This window comes from Ovis canadensis, chromosome 17, assembly GCF_042477335.2.
Source record: "Ovis canadensis isolate MfBH-ARS-UI-01 breed Bighorn chromosome 17, ARS-UI_OviCan_v2, whole genome shotgun sequence".
Taxonomy (NCBI): Eukaryota; Metazoa; Chordata; class Mammalia; order Artiodactyla; family Bovidae; genus Ovis; species Ovis canadensis.
In genome coordinates, this window is record NC_091261.1 from 11,011,278 (window position 1) to 11,032,573 (window position 21,296).

Below are 21,296 nucleotides of genomic sequence, written 5' to 3' on the forward strand. Positions count from 1 at the left end.
AAACTCAGCAGTGTCCACAGGACTGGAAAAGGTCAGTTTTCATTCCAATCCCAAAGAAAGGCAATGCCAAGGAATGCTCAAACTACCACGCAATTGCACCCATCTCACATGCTAGCAAAGTAATGCTCAAAATTCTCCAAGCCAGGCTTCAGCAATATGTGAACCAAGAACTTCCAGATATTCAAGCTAGATTTTAAAGAGGCAGAGGAACCAGAGATCAAATTGCCAGCATCCATTGGATCATTGAAAAAGCAAGAGAGTTCCAGGAAAACATCTATTTCTGCTTTACTGACTATGCCAAGGCCTTTGGCGATGTGGATCACAACAAACTCTGGAAAACTCTTAAAGAGATGGAAATACCAGACCACCTGACCTGCCTCTTGAGAAATCTGTATGCAGGTCAAGAAGCAACAGTTAGAACTGGATATGGAATGATGGAATGGTTCCAAATTGGGAAAGGAGTATGTCAAGGCTGTATATTGTCACTCTGCTTATTTAACCTATATGCAGAGTACATCATGAGAAACACCGGGCTGGATGAAGCACAAGATGGAATCAAGATTGCCAGGAGAAACATCAGTAACCTCAGATATGCATATGACACCACCCTTATGGCAGAAAGTGAAGAGGAACTAAAAAGCCTCTTCATGAAAGTGAAAGAGGAGAGTGAAAAAGCTGACTTAAAACTCAACATTGAGAAAACAAAGATCATGGCTTCTGGTCCCATCACTTCATGGGAAGTAGATGGGGAAACAGTGGAAACAGTGTCATACTTTATTTTTGGGGGCTCCAAAATCACTGCAGATGGTGACTGCAGCCATGAAATTAAAGCGTGCTTACTCCTTAGAAGAAAAGTTATGACTAACCTAGACAGCATATTCAAAAGCAGAGACATTACTTTGCCAACAAAAGTTTGTTTAGTCAATCTATGGTTTTTCCAGTAGTCATGTATGGATGTGAGAGTTGGACTATAAAGAAAGCTGAGCACCGAAGAATTGATGCTTCTTAACTGTAGTGCTGCAGAAGACTTTTGAGAGTCCCTTGGACTGCAAGGAGATCCAACCAGTCCATCCTAAAGGAAATCAGTCCTGAATATTCACTGGAAGGACTGATGCTGAAGCTGAAACTCCAGTACTTTGGCCACCACATGGGAAGAACTGACTTACTTGAAAAGATCCTGATGCTTGGAAAGATTGAAGGCAAGAGAAGGGGATGACAGAGGATGAGATGCTGGATGGCATCACCGACTCAATGGACATGAATTTGAGTAAACTCCAGGAGTTGGTGATGGACGGGGAGGCCTGGTATGCTGCAATCCATGGGGCTGCAAAGAGCTGGACATGAGTGAGAGACTGAACTGAATATGGTCAACTTCTCATAGCTAAAGAGAAAACCAGTCATCTTTTATGATACTTGTCTGATGAGAATGTGGCATTTGATCTTTTTTTTTAGTAACGTCATTCTCAAACATAATGGATGTAAAAAATTAGTGGAAAAATTAAGACCTATAGAGCAAAGCATTCCTCTAGCTACTAGAGTCTAGCATAATATTTTATGTTTTTGTTATCTTTTTTAGTGTATTTTTGGAATGCTGTTTAAAATAGCAGAGTATATCATTTTAAGTTAAAGGTGGTGGTGGTGAACACCATTACCACATTTTATAGTTATTAAAGACATATCACAATTTATCGTTGACAAAGACCAAGGAACAATTTCTTCATGGATGGAGAGGAGTAGGCAGAAAGAAAATTCATTCTTAGCTCCAGTAACATATTAAGCCTCTAGATTTATAGTATGTTTTTCTAAAATATAATAATTCAGATCCAAAAGACTAAATGAAGGAGTAACTGTAAAATATATCTTTGAGTTATAATAATTCTGTTTGACCCAGTGTCCCCTTGCTTTGGAATTTATCCTCCATAAATTTAGGTGACTGGTCGCTAAAATGTTGATAATGAAATGAGGTCATTGTGAGAATTAGCAAGTTAGAAAATGCAGGGGAAACACTTCGTAAATGTTACAGATTTTATTTGTTGTTGTTGTTATGCAACTGTGTATCTCAAATAAGATATATGAAGAGATTCTTCAGTTTGATTTAGGATTAATCTTCCAAATTTCCCACACTTATCACAAAGTAGATGAAGTTTATTAAACTTCTAAGACCCTTGAATAGAGAAATTACCAGATTTTCAACTGCCTTACTTTTTCTTGTTTTCGTCCCCTCTTCCTCTTATTTTTTCATTCTCCCCCTTGCCCTCCTCTCTCTCTCACTGTTTCTCTCCTCCGACCCCAATCTTTCTCTCTTACACAGATCCCACCTAGGTTCTCAGCTACACTCTTTTCCTTTCTCCATGGGATTTCCCCTAAAGGGGGCAGTCTACTAAGGCACTCATAAGAAGGCATGACTGGCCAGCAGAGCCTTCTGGGCAGCCACCACTCCAGACTTCTTGGCCTCTCATATCCTAGTGTATTAGTCTGCCCTCTTTCTCTCTGGATGCAGAGTCGTGGAGTAAATCATACAACTGAGAGAGGAACAAGCCAAACCGTTTTCTTCTTTACCTTGGAGCAAGGCTCAACTTATGAGTTACTTTTCAACAAAAAGGCCAACCCCAGTCCTATGTATGGGGTGTAGGAGAAGTCTGGCTTAACTTCAAAGACCAATCGACCCACACTGAGGCGCACAATAACAGTGACTGCAACCGTACCGTGTTAAAGTCATCGATGTCTATGAACAGTGTTTGAGCATCCGCTTGACGAATGTGCTATGCTTTTTTTCTTTCCCAAATAATGATGTGACTGACTGCTCACCCACCCACAGGATGATGCAAGTCATTCCTTCAGTGGGTTTGTTGTCATCCACAAAGCTTCTTTGAAATTAAAGGTACAGTCCTGGTTATGAGTGAGAAGTTTGCTTGTTGACTTTCTTGTTTTCCTCTCTGTATCAGAGTCATCAGTCAGCCTCAATTTCAATCTCATTAGCACCTTGGTCTGTCCCTCTAGAAGCAGAAGCTTCCAAATGTTGGCCAAGGCAGAAGACACCTTAACTTATATGTGTGAGTGCAACATATATTTACTTATATTAATAATTTTGAGTTTACAGGAAAATGGGCAGCTTCCACATAGAAGAGACTGTCTCACTTTGACATTTCATATGTTCTATAAGGGTGTTTCCCTTGTGGTTCAGAAGGTAAAGACTCCACCTGTGATGCAGGAGATCCAGATTCGATCCCGGTGTCAGGAAGATCCCCTGGAGAAGGGAATGGCTGCCCACTCCTGTATTCTTGCCTGGAAAATTCCATGAACAGAGGATTCTGGTGGGCTACAGTCCATGGGGTGGTAAAACTAAGAGGTGAACAACTTTCTTTCTTGGACATTTGAGATTTAAAAAGGTACAAGAAATATTATGTAGTAGATAAGGCATGTTTATTGTTTGTAATGAGGAGTTTCAGTTTCATGATCTACATAATGTTTAATATTTCTGAACTCCATAAAGTTGGTATCTTGTGTAGGAAGTTGTCATGAATTATTCATGTTGATTGGCTTCCAGCAGTTGAAGGGAAAACCAATCATTCTTTGAGAGGTTTACATGATGGAAAATGACAATTTGATTTTCATTTCAGTAATTTGGTTTCCAAAGGTAAGAACATCATAGAAAAATCCACCTTTCTCTTCTGCATATTATATGTGTGATGTGGTTGGCTTAAACTGACCACATGAACAACAACAATGTTGATGGAGATAGGAACTACATTGAAGAATTAGACAGATAAAATGAGATCACTGGCAAATGTCTTGTTACTTGCAAGCAACTTAGTGCATGTGGTTGATGAGTGAAGAGGAAACTGGTTGTGTCAAACCAAGGAAGGGAACCTGTAGAAGAATGAAAGAGCCCAGGAATTCACTGAGTAATCAGAACGTTAAAAACCCAGGTATTAGTCTCAGTGCCAAAAGTAGAAGGCACCTGGAAGCAAGTTAGCAGTTTATCCACTGCCTGCAACCGTGTTTTGTCCCGTTGGCCGTGGCTCTCTCTGTGCCGGGCTGTGGAGGCAAATGTGCAAGCCAGGCCAGTCTCTGTCTCTCAGTGGGAGGGAATGGGTAAAGGACTCAACCTTAGGAGTGACAAACGGACAAATTGATACCATGAGCAAGGATAAGGTCACCCAGATGGAGCATGCGAAGAGGGAGCAGGACAGTGCTCCCAAGTGCGGGCCTGAGGAAGCCCAGGCAAGGCCAGGGGATGTTCAGTCTGGGTGAGGGGCAGAACCCACAGAGGAGAATTCACATGGGAGAGAGGATGCGCTGTGAGAAAGTTGAGGTGTTTGGATGATAACTAATGGGGAAAGTAAAAAGTGAGAATTTCAGTGCTTTCTAGATGAGAGAAGAGAGTTGCTCTCTCTTTTCAAGGATAGCAGACAGCTGCAATTTCAGGAGAGAGGAAGAGTGCTTGGTGGGGAAGTGAGGGCAGGCGTAGATTAGTGGATTGAGGCTGGACTAGGGAGGAGAAAGGGACAGCACAGGGGTAAGGAGAGCAGACGTAAATGTGTTGTGGTTTGAAGGGTGATGGTGCAGGAATTTGAGAGAGAAAATGTGCTAGTGAAAGAAGCAGGAGGAGGCACAAAAAGTGAGCTCTCTAAGGAAATTCTCTGAGGAAGAGGATCACAGCTTTGGCATTGGTCCACTGGGTGATGGACAGGACAGGATGGTGGATGGCATAATCCAGGTGAATGAGGAAAAAAGGTGGTTTTGGCAGCAAGATTAGAAACTGAGGTTAATAGCTGATGAGAGGAATAATCTTCAGGGGAGGATGTTGCCATAGTCCAGGCAAGGAATAACCAGAGCCTGTGCTAAGGCATTATCTGGGAAGATAAAGCAGAAGGAATAATTTTAGAAGATAGGAATATAAGAACAGCAGGATAGCTAACCTGTCCAACATAGCTGTCACCAGCCACTTGTGAGCTGTGAGCTCAGGAAATATGGGTAGTCTAAATTGTGCTGAGGTGCTATAATGTGAATTACACAAGCGATTTTGAAGACAGAATAAAAAAATTCATTAATAATTTATGCTATTTTCAAGTTGAAATGATAGTATTTGGAATATATTGGGTTAAAATTATTAAAATTAATTTCCCCTCCTTCCTTTTTAAGAAATATGGCTACTAACAAGTTCAAAATTACATATATGACTCATAATATGTTTGTGTTGAGTTGTGCTGCTGGGAAATCAAAAATACTGGAGTGGCCGCTGGGATACAGAGAAATTGGTATAGGTAGAGCTGTAGAAGGGGCTTCTCTGGTGGGTCAGTTGTAAAGAATCCACCTGCCAATGCAGGAGACATATGAGATGCAGGTTCGATCCCTGAGTCAGGAAGAACCCCTGGAGAAGGACATGGCAACTCACTCCAGCATTCTTGCCTGGAGAATCCTACGGACAGAGGAGCCTGATGGGCTACAGTGCATGGGGTTGTAAAGAGTCTGACACGACTGAAGCGACTGAGCACTAGAGCTGTAGAATGCTTCCCAGGTGGTGCCTGCCAAAGCAGGAGATGCAAGAGACAAGAGCTTGATCTCTGGTCTGGAAGATCCCCTGGAGGAGGGCATGGCAACCCACTCCAGTATTCTTGCCTGGAGAATTCCATGGATAGAGGAGCCTGGCAGGCTACAGTCCATAAGATCTCCAAGAGTCAGACAGTACTGAAGCAACTTAGTGCCCGCACATAGATCTGTACAATAACACTGATAAACCCTTTGGATTATATTTAATTTAAGCTGGTTATTAGGTTTTAGGCTGTGATATCTGTAAATGGGAGTTTTATCTTGCTGACTCACGTGATGGGTTCAGAGTGCCCTGGCTGTTACCTGTATGGGTAGTACATCCACCCACTAATGTGATACAACTGGAATATGCAGTGGGTATTTAATGAAAGAATCAGTTAAAGAGGAGAGTCATTTTTTAAAAAAGAAAGCACACTTTAACTTATTTGAGCTTAAAACATAAGTATCCAGTTACTCACCTGTTGGTTTTGTTTGTTGGGATGAGAACTCCTTCCCATAATGTGTTTTCTACCACTATAGTTTTGGTGTCAGATTTTTGAACAAATCTAAAAGCAGTATCTTTTGATATTTTTTATCTTTTCCTCAGTCCTTCACTGTTTTCTTATTCATACCTTTTCATACATTTTAATTCCATTTTTAAACTTCAAGTGCTTCCAAGGCATTCAACTTTTTTCTACTCTTGTATTTATCAGTTTACTCAGTTTTGTTTTATTTTATTAATTACACAGTGACAAGTAAAAGTGGCATGAATATTTTGGTGACTGATGCTTGGTTTGCACACAACCCAATAATGAGAGAAATGAGAAATGGGAAAAATGGGAGACCTATGAGACCAGCTGCAGCCCTGGTCAAGTCAGGGACACAGGCTTCATGGTGGGAGCAAGGATTCTGAAGCAGGATGACTGAATGGTGCTGCCAGGCCAGTGAGAGTACTGGCCACTGACCATGACTGGAGGCTGTCCTAGCAGGGAGGGAAGGAGCTCAGAAGGCTTCTTTACTGAGCACTCCTCTTGTGCCCACCAGCTGGGAGGCAGGGGAGTGAAGTGAAGTTACTCAGTCGTGTCTGACTCTTTGCTACTCCTGGAGTATAGCCCTCTAGGCTCCTCTGTCCATGTCACTTTCCAGGCAAGAATAATGGAGCGGGTTTCCATTTCCTTCTCCAGGGGATCTTCCCAACCCAGGGATCGAACCCAGCTCTCCTGCATTGCAGGCAGATGCTTTAACCTCTGAGCTACGGAGGATGGCTATAAAGATGGAGCTCAGCTCTGTGGACCAGAAGCTGAGCTCACTGCAGTCTCTGCTGGCCCAGAGGCCCTTCCCTGAGGCACTGTCTGGTCTGGGCGCTGTCGAGCTGCATGAGGATGAGTGTGGGGACCTGAAACCTGCTGCCCTCCTGATTCATGCCCATCCACGGGGCATCCACATGCATTCTGTGTCAGAAAGAGAACAGTGTGGTTGTTGAGATTTTTTACAGAAAATGAAGTGAGTTTACATGGAGATAAATTCTTATTTATTCATCATGGAAGCTGGGGGAGAAAAAGGCTTAGTTCCTTTTCCATCTTCTAGTGTCTGCCAGCATTCCTTGGTTTGGTGGCCTTTTCCTCCATCTTCCAAGCCAGCAGCATAGCCTCTTCTCTCTTTGACTCTGCCTCCCTCTGCTTGCATTATTATGAGTTCATGGAATGCTGTGTCCCTTATTTTAGGGTGAAGTCATGGAGCAGCTTCTAGGAATAAGCAGACCTGGGATTAGAATGCTGTCTGTCAAACCTCAACACTAGTCTCCTTAACCGGACAGTATTCCTCTAATCCTATTACGCACCAAAGTTCCCCTGAGAGGATGGGGGTGGGGTGAGCTTGCTCAAGTGCAGACTTCTAAGCACCAGCCCCAGAAAATTGTATTCAACTGGTCCAGAATGTGGCCATGCTCACCAGGTGATTCTGATGTGGAAAGTTCATGAACCCTGAAGTTCAATACAACCTTGCCTCTATGGGGAACCACAGAGGAGGGCCAGGCTGAAAGGGGTCCTGTTGAGTGAGGACTGGGGCTGGAGAGGGAAGAGTGGAGCCATCCTGTGTGGAAGGAAAATCAAACACAGTAGGCACTGCTAGAGGTGCTCTGAAACAAAGCCTCAAGGCCACCAAGGAAGTGATTCTGGATGGAATCTGACATTTTAACCACTTACTGTCTTAACTTGAGCAACCAGAGCATCTGCCCAATGTCCCAGAAACTCAAGATGCTTATTGGACCCTTACCCTAAATGATGCAGACATCCTATCCTTTAAGGAAAAATATCTCCTTCTTGCATCGAAGTCCATCATGATTTTTGCCAGAACTTTAACAACCTTGTGGCTTTTGCCTTTATACACCCCTGACTCCTTCTCTTCCTTTGAACTCTCGGTTTTACCTGAATCTGTGTCTCCAGTATTGCATTTTCTAGGACCTCCAGATAACTCTTTACTTATTTGCAACTCCTGGCTTTCTTGGTTGACACCTGCAAGAGGCGATGGTAAAACTGAAGGAATCTTATGACTCACTTGTTAAATACAGTCATTATTTATTAAAAAGTAAATTATATAAAGTTACAATTAAATAAATTATATGAAAAACTTACAGATGTACAAGCTGGCTTTAGGAAAGGCAAAGGAACCAGAGATCAAATTGCCAATATCAGTGGGATCATAGAAAAAACAAGGAAACTCCAGAAAAACATCTACTTCAACTTCATTGATTATGCTAAAGCCTTTTGACTGTGTGGACCATAACAAACTGTGGAAAATTCTTAACGTGATGGGAATATGAGACCACATTACCTGCCTCCTGAGAAATCTGTATGCAGGTCAAGAAGCAACAGTTAGAACTGGACATGGAACAATGGACTGGTTCCAAATTGGGAAAGGAGTACTTCAAAGCTGTATATTGTCACTGTGCTTATTTAACTTACATGCAGAGTACATCATGTGAAATGCCAGGCTGGATAAAGCACAAGCTGGAATCAAGATTGTTGGGAGAAATATCAGTAACCTTAGATATGCAGATGATACCACCCTTATGACAGAAAGTGAGAAGGAACTACTAAAGAGCTTCTTGATGAAGGTGAAAGAGGACAGTGAAAAAGCTGGCTTAAAACTCAACATTCAAAAAAATTAGGTCATGGCGTCTGGTCCCATCACTTCACAGAAAATAGATGGGGAAACAATGGAAACAGTGACATACTTTGCTTGGGCTCCAAGATCACTGCAGATGGTGACTGCAGCCATAAAATCAAAAGATGCTTGCTCCTTGGAAGAAAAACTATGACCAACCTAGACAGCATATTAAGCAGCAGAGATGTTATTTTGCCAACAAAGGTCTCTATAATCAAATCTATGGCTGTTCCAGTAGTCATGTATGGATGTGAGAGTTGGACCATAAAGAAAGCTGAGGCACTGAAGAACTGATGCTTTCGAATTGTAGTGTTGGAGAAGACTCTTGAGAGTCCCTTGGACTTCGAGGAGATCAAACCAGTCAATCCTAAAGGAAATCAACCCTGAATATTCATTGGAAGGACTGATGTTGAAGCTGAAGCTCTAATATTTTGGCCACCCGATGCAAAGAGCTGGCTCATTGGAAAAGACCCTGATGCTGGGAAAGATTGAGGGCAGGAGGAGAAGGGGACAACAGAGAATGAGATGGCTGGATGGCATCACTGACTCAATGGACATGAGTTTGAGCAAACTCCGGGAGATACTGAAGGACAAGGGAAGCCTGGTGTGCTGCGGTCCATGGGGTCACAAGGAGTTGGACATGACAGTGACTGAACAACAATGAAGAACAAAGGCAATACGTAATGGAAATCCATCACTTCTCCATATTCTGCCATATTCTATTACCCTCTGTGTGCTCAAGGTTGTTTATGTCTCTTGCATCAACATGGGGGACACTGTTTATGCATCGCACGTGTGTGCTCAGCCGCTCCGCCATGCCCCACTCTTTGTGAGCCTCCTGGACTGTAGCCCAACAGGCTTCTCTGTCCATGGGAGTTTTCAGGCAAGAATACTGGAGGGGGTTGCCATTCCCTTCTCCATGGGATCTTCCTGATCCAGATATCAAACCCTTGTCTCTTATGTCTCCTGCTGGGGCAGGCGTGTTCTTTACCACTAGCACCACCTGTAGATATATCCTATCACTTCTGCTATATCGCATTCATCAGAAGCAAGTCACTACTTCCTACACTCAAGTAGAAAGGAATTAAGCCCTCCCTCTTGAAAGGGAGGAGATAAAGAACTTGCATGAAAGTATGGTACTACATACCTCTTCTCAAGGCTGTGTTCAGTCATGTCACATTGGCAACTTGAAATCAGCCATGGAGGAACATTTACACGATGGAAATCAGGAAACACTCTAAATCAGGTTTTATATCCCAAGGAAAGTTGAGTGTCAACATTTACCACCAGATAGATATAAAGCTATGCGTTTACAGAACCTTTCTGGAGTAGATGACTAGACAGGGCTTTGGAAAGAAGTAATACATGGAACAACAGACTGGTTCCAAATAGGAAAAGGAGAACGTCAAGGCTGTATATTGTCACCCTGCTTATTTAACTTATATGCAGAGTACATCATGAGAAACGCTGGGCTGGAGGAAGCACAAGCTGGAATCAAGATTGCCGGGAGAAATATCAATAACCTCAGACATGCAGATGACAGCCTTATGGCAGAAAGTGAAGAGGAACTAAAGAGCCTCTTGATGAAGGTGAAAGAAGAGAGTGAAAAAGTTGGCTTAAAGCTCAACATTCAGAAAACTAAGATCATGGCATCGGGTCCCATCACTTCATGGGAAATAGATGGGGAAACAGTGGAAAGGGTGGCTGACTTTATTTTATTGGACTCCAAAATCACTGCAGATGGTGATTGCAGCCATGAAATTAAAAGACGCTTACTCCTTCGAAGGAAAGTTATGACCAACCTAGACAGCATATTAAACAGCAGAGACATTACGTTGTTCACAAAGGTCCATCTAGTCAAAGCTATGGTTTTTCCAGTAGTAATGTGTGGATGTGAGAGTTGGACTATAAATAAAGCTGAGTGCCGAAGAATTGATGCTTTTGAACTGTGGTGTTGGAGAAGACTCTTGAGAGTCCCTTGGACTGCAAGGAGATCCAACCAGTCCATCCTAAAGGAGATCAGTCCTGGGTGTTCATTGGAAGGACTGATGTTGAAGCTGAAACTCCAATACTTTGGCCACCTGATGTGAAGAGCTGACTCATTTGAAAAGACCCTGATGATGAGAAAGATTGAAGGCAGGAGGAGAAGGGGACAACAGAGGATGAGATGGTTGGATGGCATCACCCACTCAATGGACACCTGTTTGAGTAAACTCTGGGAGCTGGTGATGGACAGGGAGGCCTGGCATGCTGCAGTTCATGGGGTCGCAAAGAGTTAGACATGACTGAATGACTGAACTGAACTGAATACAAGGTTTGGGATATAGGAAGAAACAGTTTCTGGATTTGAAAATAATAGAAGTGATGCAGGAAGTGAAGCTTCAGGGGGCTTAAATATGCTCATATAGATGTTCAGAAGTGACACAAAAAACAGATCTTTCTTCCTTGTGTGTGTGTGCATATATATGAATAATTTAAAATGTGCCTTCATACTAGATTTACCTATGAATGCACAAGGTCAAATATATTAAATGTTTAGCATGCAAGATTTTCTATCTAGCAATCAGGATGGGTATATAACCTTTTACATAATTGCCTATGAAACTACAAAAAGTAATTACACTCCAGTGAAGCTGACCTACACCTAAAATTGCCCAGAAATTCAAAAACAAAGTTTTAATTCCTGTGAATTGATTTATTGGTTTATGTGGTGTGCCTCTGTGTTCTGGTGAACAGGAACTTTTCTCAAAAAGAAAACTTCCAGAGTTGCAGTATTTGAGATTTTTGAAGCATGTTCATCAATCAAACAGCAAAATAAAAAATACCTGGGTTCTTATTAAAACCTGGAACCTTGTTAATTCCTGAATCCCATCTCTGTATTGGTGGGTGTTTAGGAATCTGCGCATTTTACAAATTCTCTAGATGACCCTGCTGCACTTGAATGAATCAAAATACTTCATTTTAATAGATAAAGAAAACAAACTTCTAAGGTTCTTCCAAGAGATTCCTTTCAAGTGAGACCACATTGCTGGCAGGATCTCGCCTGTTTACAAAAAAGCAAAAAAAAAAAAAAAAAACCACCAAAAACAAAAAAAACAAAAAACAAAAACACTATAAAACTGAAATTTGGGAGAAAATAGAAAACACACCCTTTTTTGAAGAGAAACTTAAGGGCAACACAGGACTTCACCAAACCATATGCTGTTTACATGTGTTGTCACTAGTATATGACCCATCTTGCCACAAATTAGTGTGGTTACCATAAATTGCTAACCTGAAAATCTTAACCTTCCGCTGCTGAAGTGATTGGTTTTAGCTACACTGTTTTCTTTTTCTAGATTTACAAGGTTGTTCTTTTGGGCATGATTTTAGAAAGCTAATTATAACTCTGGTTGCAAACTTTTGAACCATGTAATCAAACTGAGATTGGTCACTGAGAAAAATACAGGGTTCTTAGCTTTGCCTAAATTGACAAGGTACATGGCCAGGTCCAAATTCAACTGAGTGGCATGTCTTTCCAGTGGCAGTCCATCCCCCAAAATTCAAAAAAGATCCATGCTGCTTTCAGAAAGTTTTGAAACCAGCACCATTTTTTCTTTTTTTTTTAATGAATCCATTCCCAGGAGAGAGTTTTTATTCAGTGCACTGCACTGTTAGGGGGAAAAGGAATGAGTTAAAACAAACAAATGTCTAACATAAAAAATTACCCATATGATGTGTATTTTTCCTGCTTGGTTGAAATACCCAGTGGATTACTTACTTAGATTTGTGCTATTATTGAATCCAAAAGGCAACCTCTTCAGAATAACATTTGCTCTACTACAAATTCTGTGTAAAGGCTGGGTATCTAAAGCTATAAATGATTTTATATTTTTGCAATAATTATGGGAGGGGAATGGAGATAGTATCTTTCATGATCAGAGTTTTCTTTCTGTAACAGTTTTGATCCTTAACTTTTTTTTTCTTGGAAGAAGATTCTCTAGCCCCAGTCAAGCCTTCAGATGACTGCAGTCCTGGCAGCATCTTAGTTACAACCAGGTAAGAGACTGAGCCTGAACCTCCCGGAAAAGCGGTTTTGGAAAGATTTAACCTTAATACCCAACTAAATCCCTTGACCAGCGCTTGAGCTGTACTCTGCTTTCTCCATAGGAATTACAGAAGGGGGTTGGCACAGGCACTGGCAGATGACATTGTCTTACTCTTTTCCTTCCCCTCGGGAAGAACCCAGGTATGTGCATAAACACAATTAAAGACACTATCTGCAAATCGATAGAACGCATTTTCAGTTTCTTAAACCTCTAAATCCAAGTGCCCAGTGTTCTGTTTTTCAGACAGACCATGCAATCAATTAACAGCCAACTGGTGGGTTTGTGTTTGAACTATCAATACAGTTATTAAAGACACATCACGGGCAGAAGGCAAGTGACTGCCTTTGTGTTTCTTTCTCTTTTTTTTTCTGGAATATTATCTAGTCCTGGGAGCATCAAGATGAAAACCTGGTCCGCTTGGAACAGATGGCACGTTTAAAAGACTCTGACGATCTCAGAGTGTTTTCCCCCACCTCCCAACAGGCACTGTCACAGGTCTCTCAATGATGACAGCAAAGTGCCCACATCCGACCTTAGCTGTCATCTCACCTGGGTCCTAGCGGCGCCATTTGATTCTGACGTGGCTCCAAGTCCGCAAATAGCATAGCGGCCCCCGGTTAGCGGCGAATCCGGCGGGCGGCGCCGCCCTCCCTGCCCCGCCCGTGCGCCTCGCCGGGCTCCGCGCCGCCTCCCTTGCGTCCCACACTCGGCGGCGGTGCGTCCTGCGCTCCTCTACTGCTTCGCGGTCCCTGCTTAGATCTTCGCTGCCCTCCCCGCTCCAGGCCGCCGGGAGGCGAGTCGAGGGGACCCACAGGCCGTGCACCCCGAGGTTGCGGGCCCAGAGGAGGCCGCACAGAAGACGCGGGACGCGATGGCCCGGCGAGGGGGCTGCGCGCTGCTGGCGCTGTGCGGCTCGCTGGCCGCCTGTGCCTGGCTCCTGGGCGCCGAGGCCCGGGGGGCTGGGGGCCCTGTGGCGGGCGCGAGGCGGCGCCGGCGGCCGCAGGAGGACGGCATCTCCTTTGAGTACCACCGCTACCCAGAGCTTCGTGAGGCGCTCGTGTCCGTGTGGCTGCAGTGCGCCGCGGTCAGCAGGATCTACACGGTGGGGCGCAGCTTCGAGGGCCGCGAGCTGCTGGTGCTCGAGCTGTCCGACAGCCCCGGCGTCCACGAGCCGGGTAAGGGAGCCGCGCGGGGTGGCCCGGCGGTGGGAGAGGAGGGCGAGAGGCACCCGGGGTGGAAAGTGTACGTGGGGGGAGGGCTGGGGCTGGGATTTGCCAAGCCCTGTCGGCTGGCTGTCCTCCCCAGCCTTGCACACCCCTCCCCCTGGGTAAGCCCAGGCCGGAGGGGCTGCGGCTGATGGAGGTGGGAGCGCGGCAAGCAAATCTGCGCCCCCGCAAACCCGCTGTCACCCCCTACTTCGCTGTGCCTAAGACCGTAGGGAATAACTGTGAGGCGTCAGGAAGGAGGTCGTCCTTCCTTGCAAGCTGGAGTAGAACGATAAGGTGCAGAAGGCAGGGTCTGAGGAAATGAGGAAAAGTCATTTATCATTTGTTTCCTAATTTCCAGAGGACCAGTTTATTGGCCTTGGAGGCTCTAGGTGTCCATCTCTACCTGTATGTGCGTATTAGGTAACGCGCACTGCTGGGATGTTAAGGATCTTGGTAACGCTGGCGGGTAGAGGGTGATAAAGCCGCCTATGGCAGGCATTCCGATCTCAAAACTGCACACAGTCTTTCTGAGGAAAAAGGAATATTCCTTTTTTTTTTTTTTTTTTTCTGTTCTAGCCTTGGAGATGAGTAGTTTGCGATCAGGATTTTATTACAACCGATGTTTCCATATGACCATCTTATTCATCTTCCTCTTGAGTGTGTTAGGGCACGTTTTAATTTATGTTAAATGTTACGCAATTGGTATTAATAAAGAGATATCTTGAAAAATGTTTTTGGTTCTTCTTTTTCTTTGCTCTTTGAAAATAACAAGTTTTAAGGCCTGGTCTTCTGACTATAAAGGTTAATCTGGGCTAATTGCATCAGCATGGTATGCTTTTTTTTTTCTTTTTTAATGACAAAGCAAGAAAACAGGTAAAAACTCTCAAATGTAGGGCCAGAATAGTTTTATAATGATATTTAAGAACCAAATTGAGATGGGATTAAAATATGTGATCCATGGAGACACTTTGATCTTCAAGTGGAAGGAGTATGGTCTGATCAATAGTAAATTTTTAGTAAAATGGGAAACATTTCTTACCTTCAAATAATGTAAATGGAAAGGTTTGTATAATTTTGCCATCAAAACCCTAAAACTAGATCCTGGAAAACATTTTCAGTAATGCTGTCTGATGCTAGGAACGATTGAAGGTGGGAGAAGGGGAGGACAGAGGATGAGATGGTTGGATGGCATCACCAATGCGATGGACATGAGTTTGAGTAGGTTTCAGGAGTTGGTGATGGACAGGGAGGCCTGGCATGCTGCAGTCCATGGGGTCGCAAAGAGTCGGACACGACTGAGTGACTTAACTGAACTGAATGCTCTCTAGCAGGATTCAGCATGTAGAATCAGAAATTTAGAAAGTTAGTTTCATATTTGTATCTGAAGATAAAGAAAAATTTTATATGTGAAAACTCATCTTCAGTTATTTTAGATAATTGAAGTCAAAACATCTTAGGTTTAAGGAGAATCTAAATATTTGTGATTCTCCTGCCTATTTAATTGGAACCTTTAGTTATTCTATCATAGACTGCTCCTCAGATTTTGTTATTTCTTCAAAGAGATCATATGAAAGCAAATGTTAACTATTTGTTGTCTTCAAGTTTAGAAACAAAATTGTAAAGTGATATTACTGTTAAAATGTGATATGCTTTTGAAAATGAAAACCATAATTCTTTTGCTTAAATATCTGAAATGTATAGTCTGTCAAGATCTGCAGGTCTCTTTCTCCAGCTCTAGGCTCCTTGGGGTAGAGCTGTGTCTCCAGCACCCAGGGCAGGTCTGGCACACAGCAGGCACTCAGGTCACATTAGGGAAAAAGATGAGTCAGTTATTTGCTGAATAACACAATGCCTTCTATGTTTTGTTCCTTTTAAACACAAAATACAGCAACTTAACTCATTTTAAGAAGGCAAAGAAAGAAATATTTACATTACCTGCTTTACTGCTTGTTAAATGAAGGAAACTAAGTTCATGGTATTGCTTAATAAATAGAATACAAAATGTCTACCAATTGTATTTTTAAAGGTTGCAATAAACTGTTATGTGCCAGCATGAAAAACACGGGGTGATTTCCCCCTCTACCATCTTTTAAGAAGAGATGAACAGGTTGGAAATCTTCAGGGAACTAATTAAAAAAAAAAATCAACTGAGTAAATTGTAAAGATCTTGTTGACTATTTGGTTATTCACGAATTGGACATCATTCAATCTAGCAGATAGAAAGATGTTCCTAAGATTTGTACAAAATGAAAGGCTTGTAGGTAGATGGGAGCTGGAACAAGGAAGTTACACTAGGCAAAAAATGGATTGCTTATTGCAAAGTTACTCCCTTTTACAGGACGTTGTACTGATCACAGGATTCCTAATTGGGTTAAGATTTCATTTCTGAAAGAGCCAAAACTGTAAGTTAGTCTTGGTTTGGTTTTGTGAGGCTTTAGCATGAGCAACTCCATGTGGCGCCTATTGTCTTTTCTTAAAAAATTATTTATATATTTGGCTGTATCTGGTCTTAGTTGGTCAGGTGTGAGTTTTTGCTTTGGCACACGGACTTTCCAGTTGTTGTGTGTGGGCTCCAGTAGCTGCAGCACACAAGTTCTTTAGTTGAGGCACGTGAGCTCAGTTGCCCCATGGCATGGGGGATTTTAGTTTCCCGACAAGGGTTTCACCCATGTCCCCTGCATTGCAAGGCAAATTCTTAAAAACTGGGCCACCAGGAAAGCCCTGTCTTTTTTTTGTTGGTTTTCAGTTATTTAATTGGAGGATAATTACTTTACAATATCATGATAGTTTTTGCCATGCATCAACATAAATTGGCCACAGGTGTACATTTGTCCCCCTATCCTGAGTTACCACATTTCCCTCCCCACCATGCCCCCTACCACTCTGGGTTGTCCTAGAGCACTGGCTTTGGGTGCGGAGATCTGATCAGTATATGAGCTTAACAGCGCTTGAGGGAATTAACTTTTAGGAAGTTTTGAATGAAGGGATGTAGTCACCATTCTTAAACGGCCTTCATATTCCTTTTTAGATTAAAATATTTTAAGGAATGAAAAGGAATTTTCATACTTATTTTGAGATAGAAATGGGTTAATTCAGTGTGTTTTGAACACCATATACTAAGTGAGCAAACTTACATGGGTTGTATAGTAATACACAGGATGGTCCTCGCCCTGTGGGAGATTGAGAGTTGGGAGGTTGCAGGACAGTTTAAAGGTCGTCAAGGCTGTAAGAAGGGAGTGGGAGGCCCAGAGAAAGAGACTATGGACATTAGGTCAGGGGCATTTGGTTATTGAAGAATGGATGATGAGAAGGCAGGGATATACTGATTACTGAAATTTACCAATTCCAATGTACCTCAACTCTTTTCATATTATAAGTGTTTTGGGGAGAGATGAAATAATGTTTCTGATGAAGCTACCCAGAAATAATGTTTAGCTTAACAAATTTGTTTACTTGACTTAAACATTGATGAAGTTGCCCATATTCATTTTATCTTCCAAAATGAGCAAGGTGTCACATGTCTTCTTAATCTAAATTATTTTTCTGAACTTTAAAAAATTGTAGATCATGACCAAATATTTAGTATCATCATAGAAAAACTCTCCCCAAACAAGACAACATCAAGCCTTTCTTTGTGGTAGAAGTTGACGTGGTTAGATTTGCAGTTATGGACAAAAGGTGTTCCTTGATCCCACCACCTCCCTTCCTAAGTGGAAAAAAATGATCATCAGACTTGTTTGGCACCAGACCATGGGCTGAATTTGAACTGATCTCCTGAAAATGATCTATTCTCTCAGGTATTCTGCATTTGAATTCATCAAAAGGGAAAGAAAATTCTATTTGGAACTGGTGAGGGAGGAATATCAACATCTATTCTGCCCAGCTGGATGCTGGATCTCAGTTATCGTTTTTATTACTTTGGAGGACTGAACAAATCTGCTGGAGGAGGGTGATGGGTCTAGCCATTCTCAGAAGACCTGTGCATGGTCTTGGCCCCAGTCTCATCTCCTCACACGTCGTGAATCTGGACTCCAGATCTAGGACTGGGATAGAGGCTCAGCTAAGATTTAGGCTCAGCTAAGATTTAGACTCTGCACTCAGATGTGTTCCCTTGAGATATTCCTGCCAAACCTGTTCTTGTTTCCCATTTTTCCTTCTGTTTGCTTATATTTTATACATTTAAAATATTTCTACATATGGGGCTCATATGCTTGAACCCAAACATATGCTTTCCTAGGCATATATATTCATCATTGCAGTACTTATAAAAGAAACCATTATCAATTTATGTCTAAGCAATGGAATCTGTTTTCCCAGACTACTTCTCTCAGGGCTAAACATGAGTTAAGATTAGTTTGTTTAAAGCTCTTAATTCTTTTACATGTAGTTTAAAATTGCTCTTGGGGAGTAAATCTGATTTATAGCTAAAATGTTATCTTAGAAATGTTCTTTAGGGCATAGACTTTCCCCTCTCAAAGTTTGGAATGATTATTTTGGACTTGTTCCTTCCCAAATCTGTTCAGATTTAAAGTGTATGAATGCCAGTGTGCATTTGCCAAATATTGTGATGGAATATTAAATGCTGGCAAAATTTCTATACAACTCAAAAAAAAAAAAAGAAGTGGGGATTTTGGTTATTTTGTATGGCCTCTTTTAATACTAGATTAGTGTGAATTCGTGGGAAATGCTCACAGCTGAGTAACACCTTACAACTAGTGAATATTGATGTTAGATTCTGGAGAGGGATCTAAATGTACTACATGTGGCCAAGAGTTATTTTTTAGACCCAAGTGAGTCAATGTAGCTCTTGTTGGAAATAATGTATTTGATTGATTTGTGATTGGCTAAAGAAAGAGAGGAAATTGAGCTGGCCCCTAACCTTGTATCAGATAAAATAAGTGTCTTTCTGTGAAACTGACTTGAGAGGCAGCAAAGGAATCATCTGCCAGCATCTCCCTCATTGTGTAGCACAGAGGATATTCCAATACTCACCTTTATAGTTCTTTAGAAAAGCTATTTTTGACAAATACAAAAACAGCTCCAGAAGAAGAAGTGACACATGACAGGCTTTTCCCAAAGTGTACTTAATGGAATATTAGTTAGCTTGGTTTGAAAAGGATTAGGTAAACAAAGATTAATAGGTTTGGGTGTGGCAAGACTTGAAATATGATAATGTGTGTTTCAAACCTCCAGCTGTATACCCTACAGCATTTTCACCATGGAACTTCTTTTTGTCCCCAAGGAGCTTATCTTGTTCCTGGTATTTCACTAGTTTGAAAAGTGTAGCACTCAGTCAGTCAGTCAGTTCAGTCCCTCAGTCATGTCTGACTCTTTGTGACCCCATGAACTGCAGCCCGCCAGGCCTCCCCAGCCTGGAGTCCACCCAAACTCATGTCCATTGAGTCAGTGATGCCATCCAACCATCTCACCCTCTGTCATTTCCTTCTCCTCCTGCTTTCAATCTTTCCCAACATCAGGGTCTTTTTAAGTGAGTCAGCTCTTCGCATCAGGTGGCCAAAATATTGGAGTTACAGCTTCAACATCACTCCTTTCAGTGAACACCCAGGACTGATTTCCTTTATGATGGACTGGTTGGATCTCCTTGCAGTCCTTATTATTATTCATTTTTGTATTTTGAGGGATTTATTTGGTAATTCTTTAGCAGAGACACTCAAATAAGGAGTTCCTCAGGGATGTGGAGCATAAGTTTTCCAAATTATTTTTTTTTTTTTGCCCATAAATAGCTAACTTAATGACTTATATAATCTCTTAAGATGTGCTTATTGAATTGAGAACATGATTTTGAGGACACATACTTTTGACTGGAAAGATTAAAGTGACAAATGCATTCCAATTCTTTTATTGTTAAGTAGCTTCATGCTTTAACTTCTGTTTACCTCCTTTTCTTGTCAATAAAATCGTTGTTGTTTATTTGCTAAGTCATGTCTGACTCTTTTGCGATTCCGTGGACTATAGCCTGCTAGGCTCCCTCTGTCCATGGGATTTCCCAGACAAGAATACTGACATGGGTTGCCATAGAAATACTTTAAGAACTCAAACTTCACAGGGCTGCTGTGAGACCAGAGTAATATAGAAAATAATTTAATGAATTTGTTTTCATGGAGTTATTAAGAACATGGGCTAATTTGTTAAAATGTGTCTTCATGATTGCAAATTGGTCTAGCCTTTGTTCATTGGCTTTCCCCATTGGAAGGGGCCTCCTTGGCTTGTCATCACAGGGGCCCTTGGATGTTACAGTGGAAGCCCATCTGCATAAGCCCAGCAGGAGACTCTGAGGGACTTCTTCCCATTATCTGGGTATCCTTGTTAACAAGTGTTTGTCTTCTCTCAATTTTTAAAATGTAGGCCATTTCTTCTTTGCTTCAGTTTGACATCTTATTTTGCTTCATTAATTAGAAACAGTGAAAGTGTTCATCATTATTTGAGAATGTCTTTAGGACTGTATCTTCAGGTAGCTAAATAAACCTAGGGCAACTCCAGGATTTACTTTGGCAAACTAACTTATTTTTCTGAAGAATTTATAATGAAAATGCTCAGGTCCTGATTGCTTTATTCCTTTACTGACTCAGTATAAGTGGAAGATCTTCGAATCCTTTCTCACCCCTGCCTAATTTTCTTACCCACACCGGGATCTTTTCTTTGTGTTTCCACAATTCTTTGAAGAGCGATAGCATAAAGATTTGGAGCTTCCCTGGTGGCTCAGTGGTAAAGAATCTGCGTACAATGCAGGAGAACCAGGTTTGATCCATGGCTCAGGAAGATCCCCTGAAGGAGGGCCTGGCAACCCACTCCAGTATTCCTGCCTGGAGAAGCCCATGGACAGAGGAGCCTGGCAGGCTACAGTCCATATGGCTATAGATTGCACAGAGTTAGACACGACTGAAGCAACTAAGCATGTTACTTATGAGAATTGCTGCTAATCCTTTGCTGTCTGAATGTTTCTGTTTCTTTTGAAATTCAGGGTGAAGTTTTCCTAGGCCTTCTAGCAGCCAGTTCTTTCTAATACAATATGGCCTTGAAGAAGGGACTGTTTGTGTTGTCAGTGTCTCTTAATAAGTCAAATGATTTATCTTCGACTTTGTTCACAGTTAGTAAATTTGAGGGTAGCTTTTGTACAGAGTTACAGAGTTGATTCTTAAACAAAACAAAAATAAGTAACTTAATTATGATAGTAAACCCCGAAACAACTTTCTACTACCAGTAAATATTTTGTTTTTTAAATAGAGATCTGTTTACCTATGAAATCACTCTGACACCATAGTTCAATAATAATAATGCTGCT

The 21,296-nt window shown here is 41.9% G+C and overlaps 1 protein-coding gene across 1 annotated transcript in view; it reads left to right on the top strand.

Annotated features, from left to right (window-relative positions):
• The first annotated feature begins 13,410 nt into the window (after window positions 1-13,410).
• Window positions 13,411-21,296, top strand: part of CPE (carboxypeptidase E) — a 144,459-nt gene continuing 136,573 nt past the window's right edge. Inside the window, exon 1 of the mRNA XM_069556627.1 lies at window positions 13,411-13,960. Within this exon, the coding sequence (XP_069412728.1) occupies window positions 13,657-13,960 (304 nt within the window). The 5' untranslated portion in view covers window positions 13,411-13,656. The remainder of the gene's footprint in view (window positions 13,961-21,296) is intronic.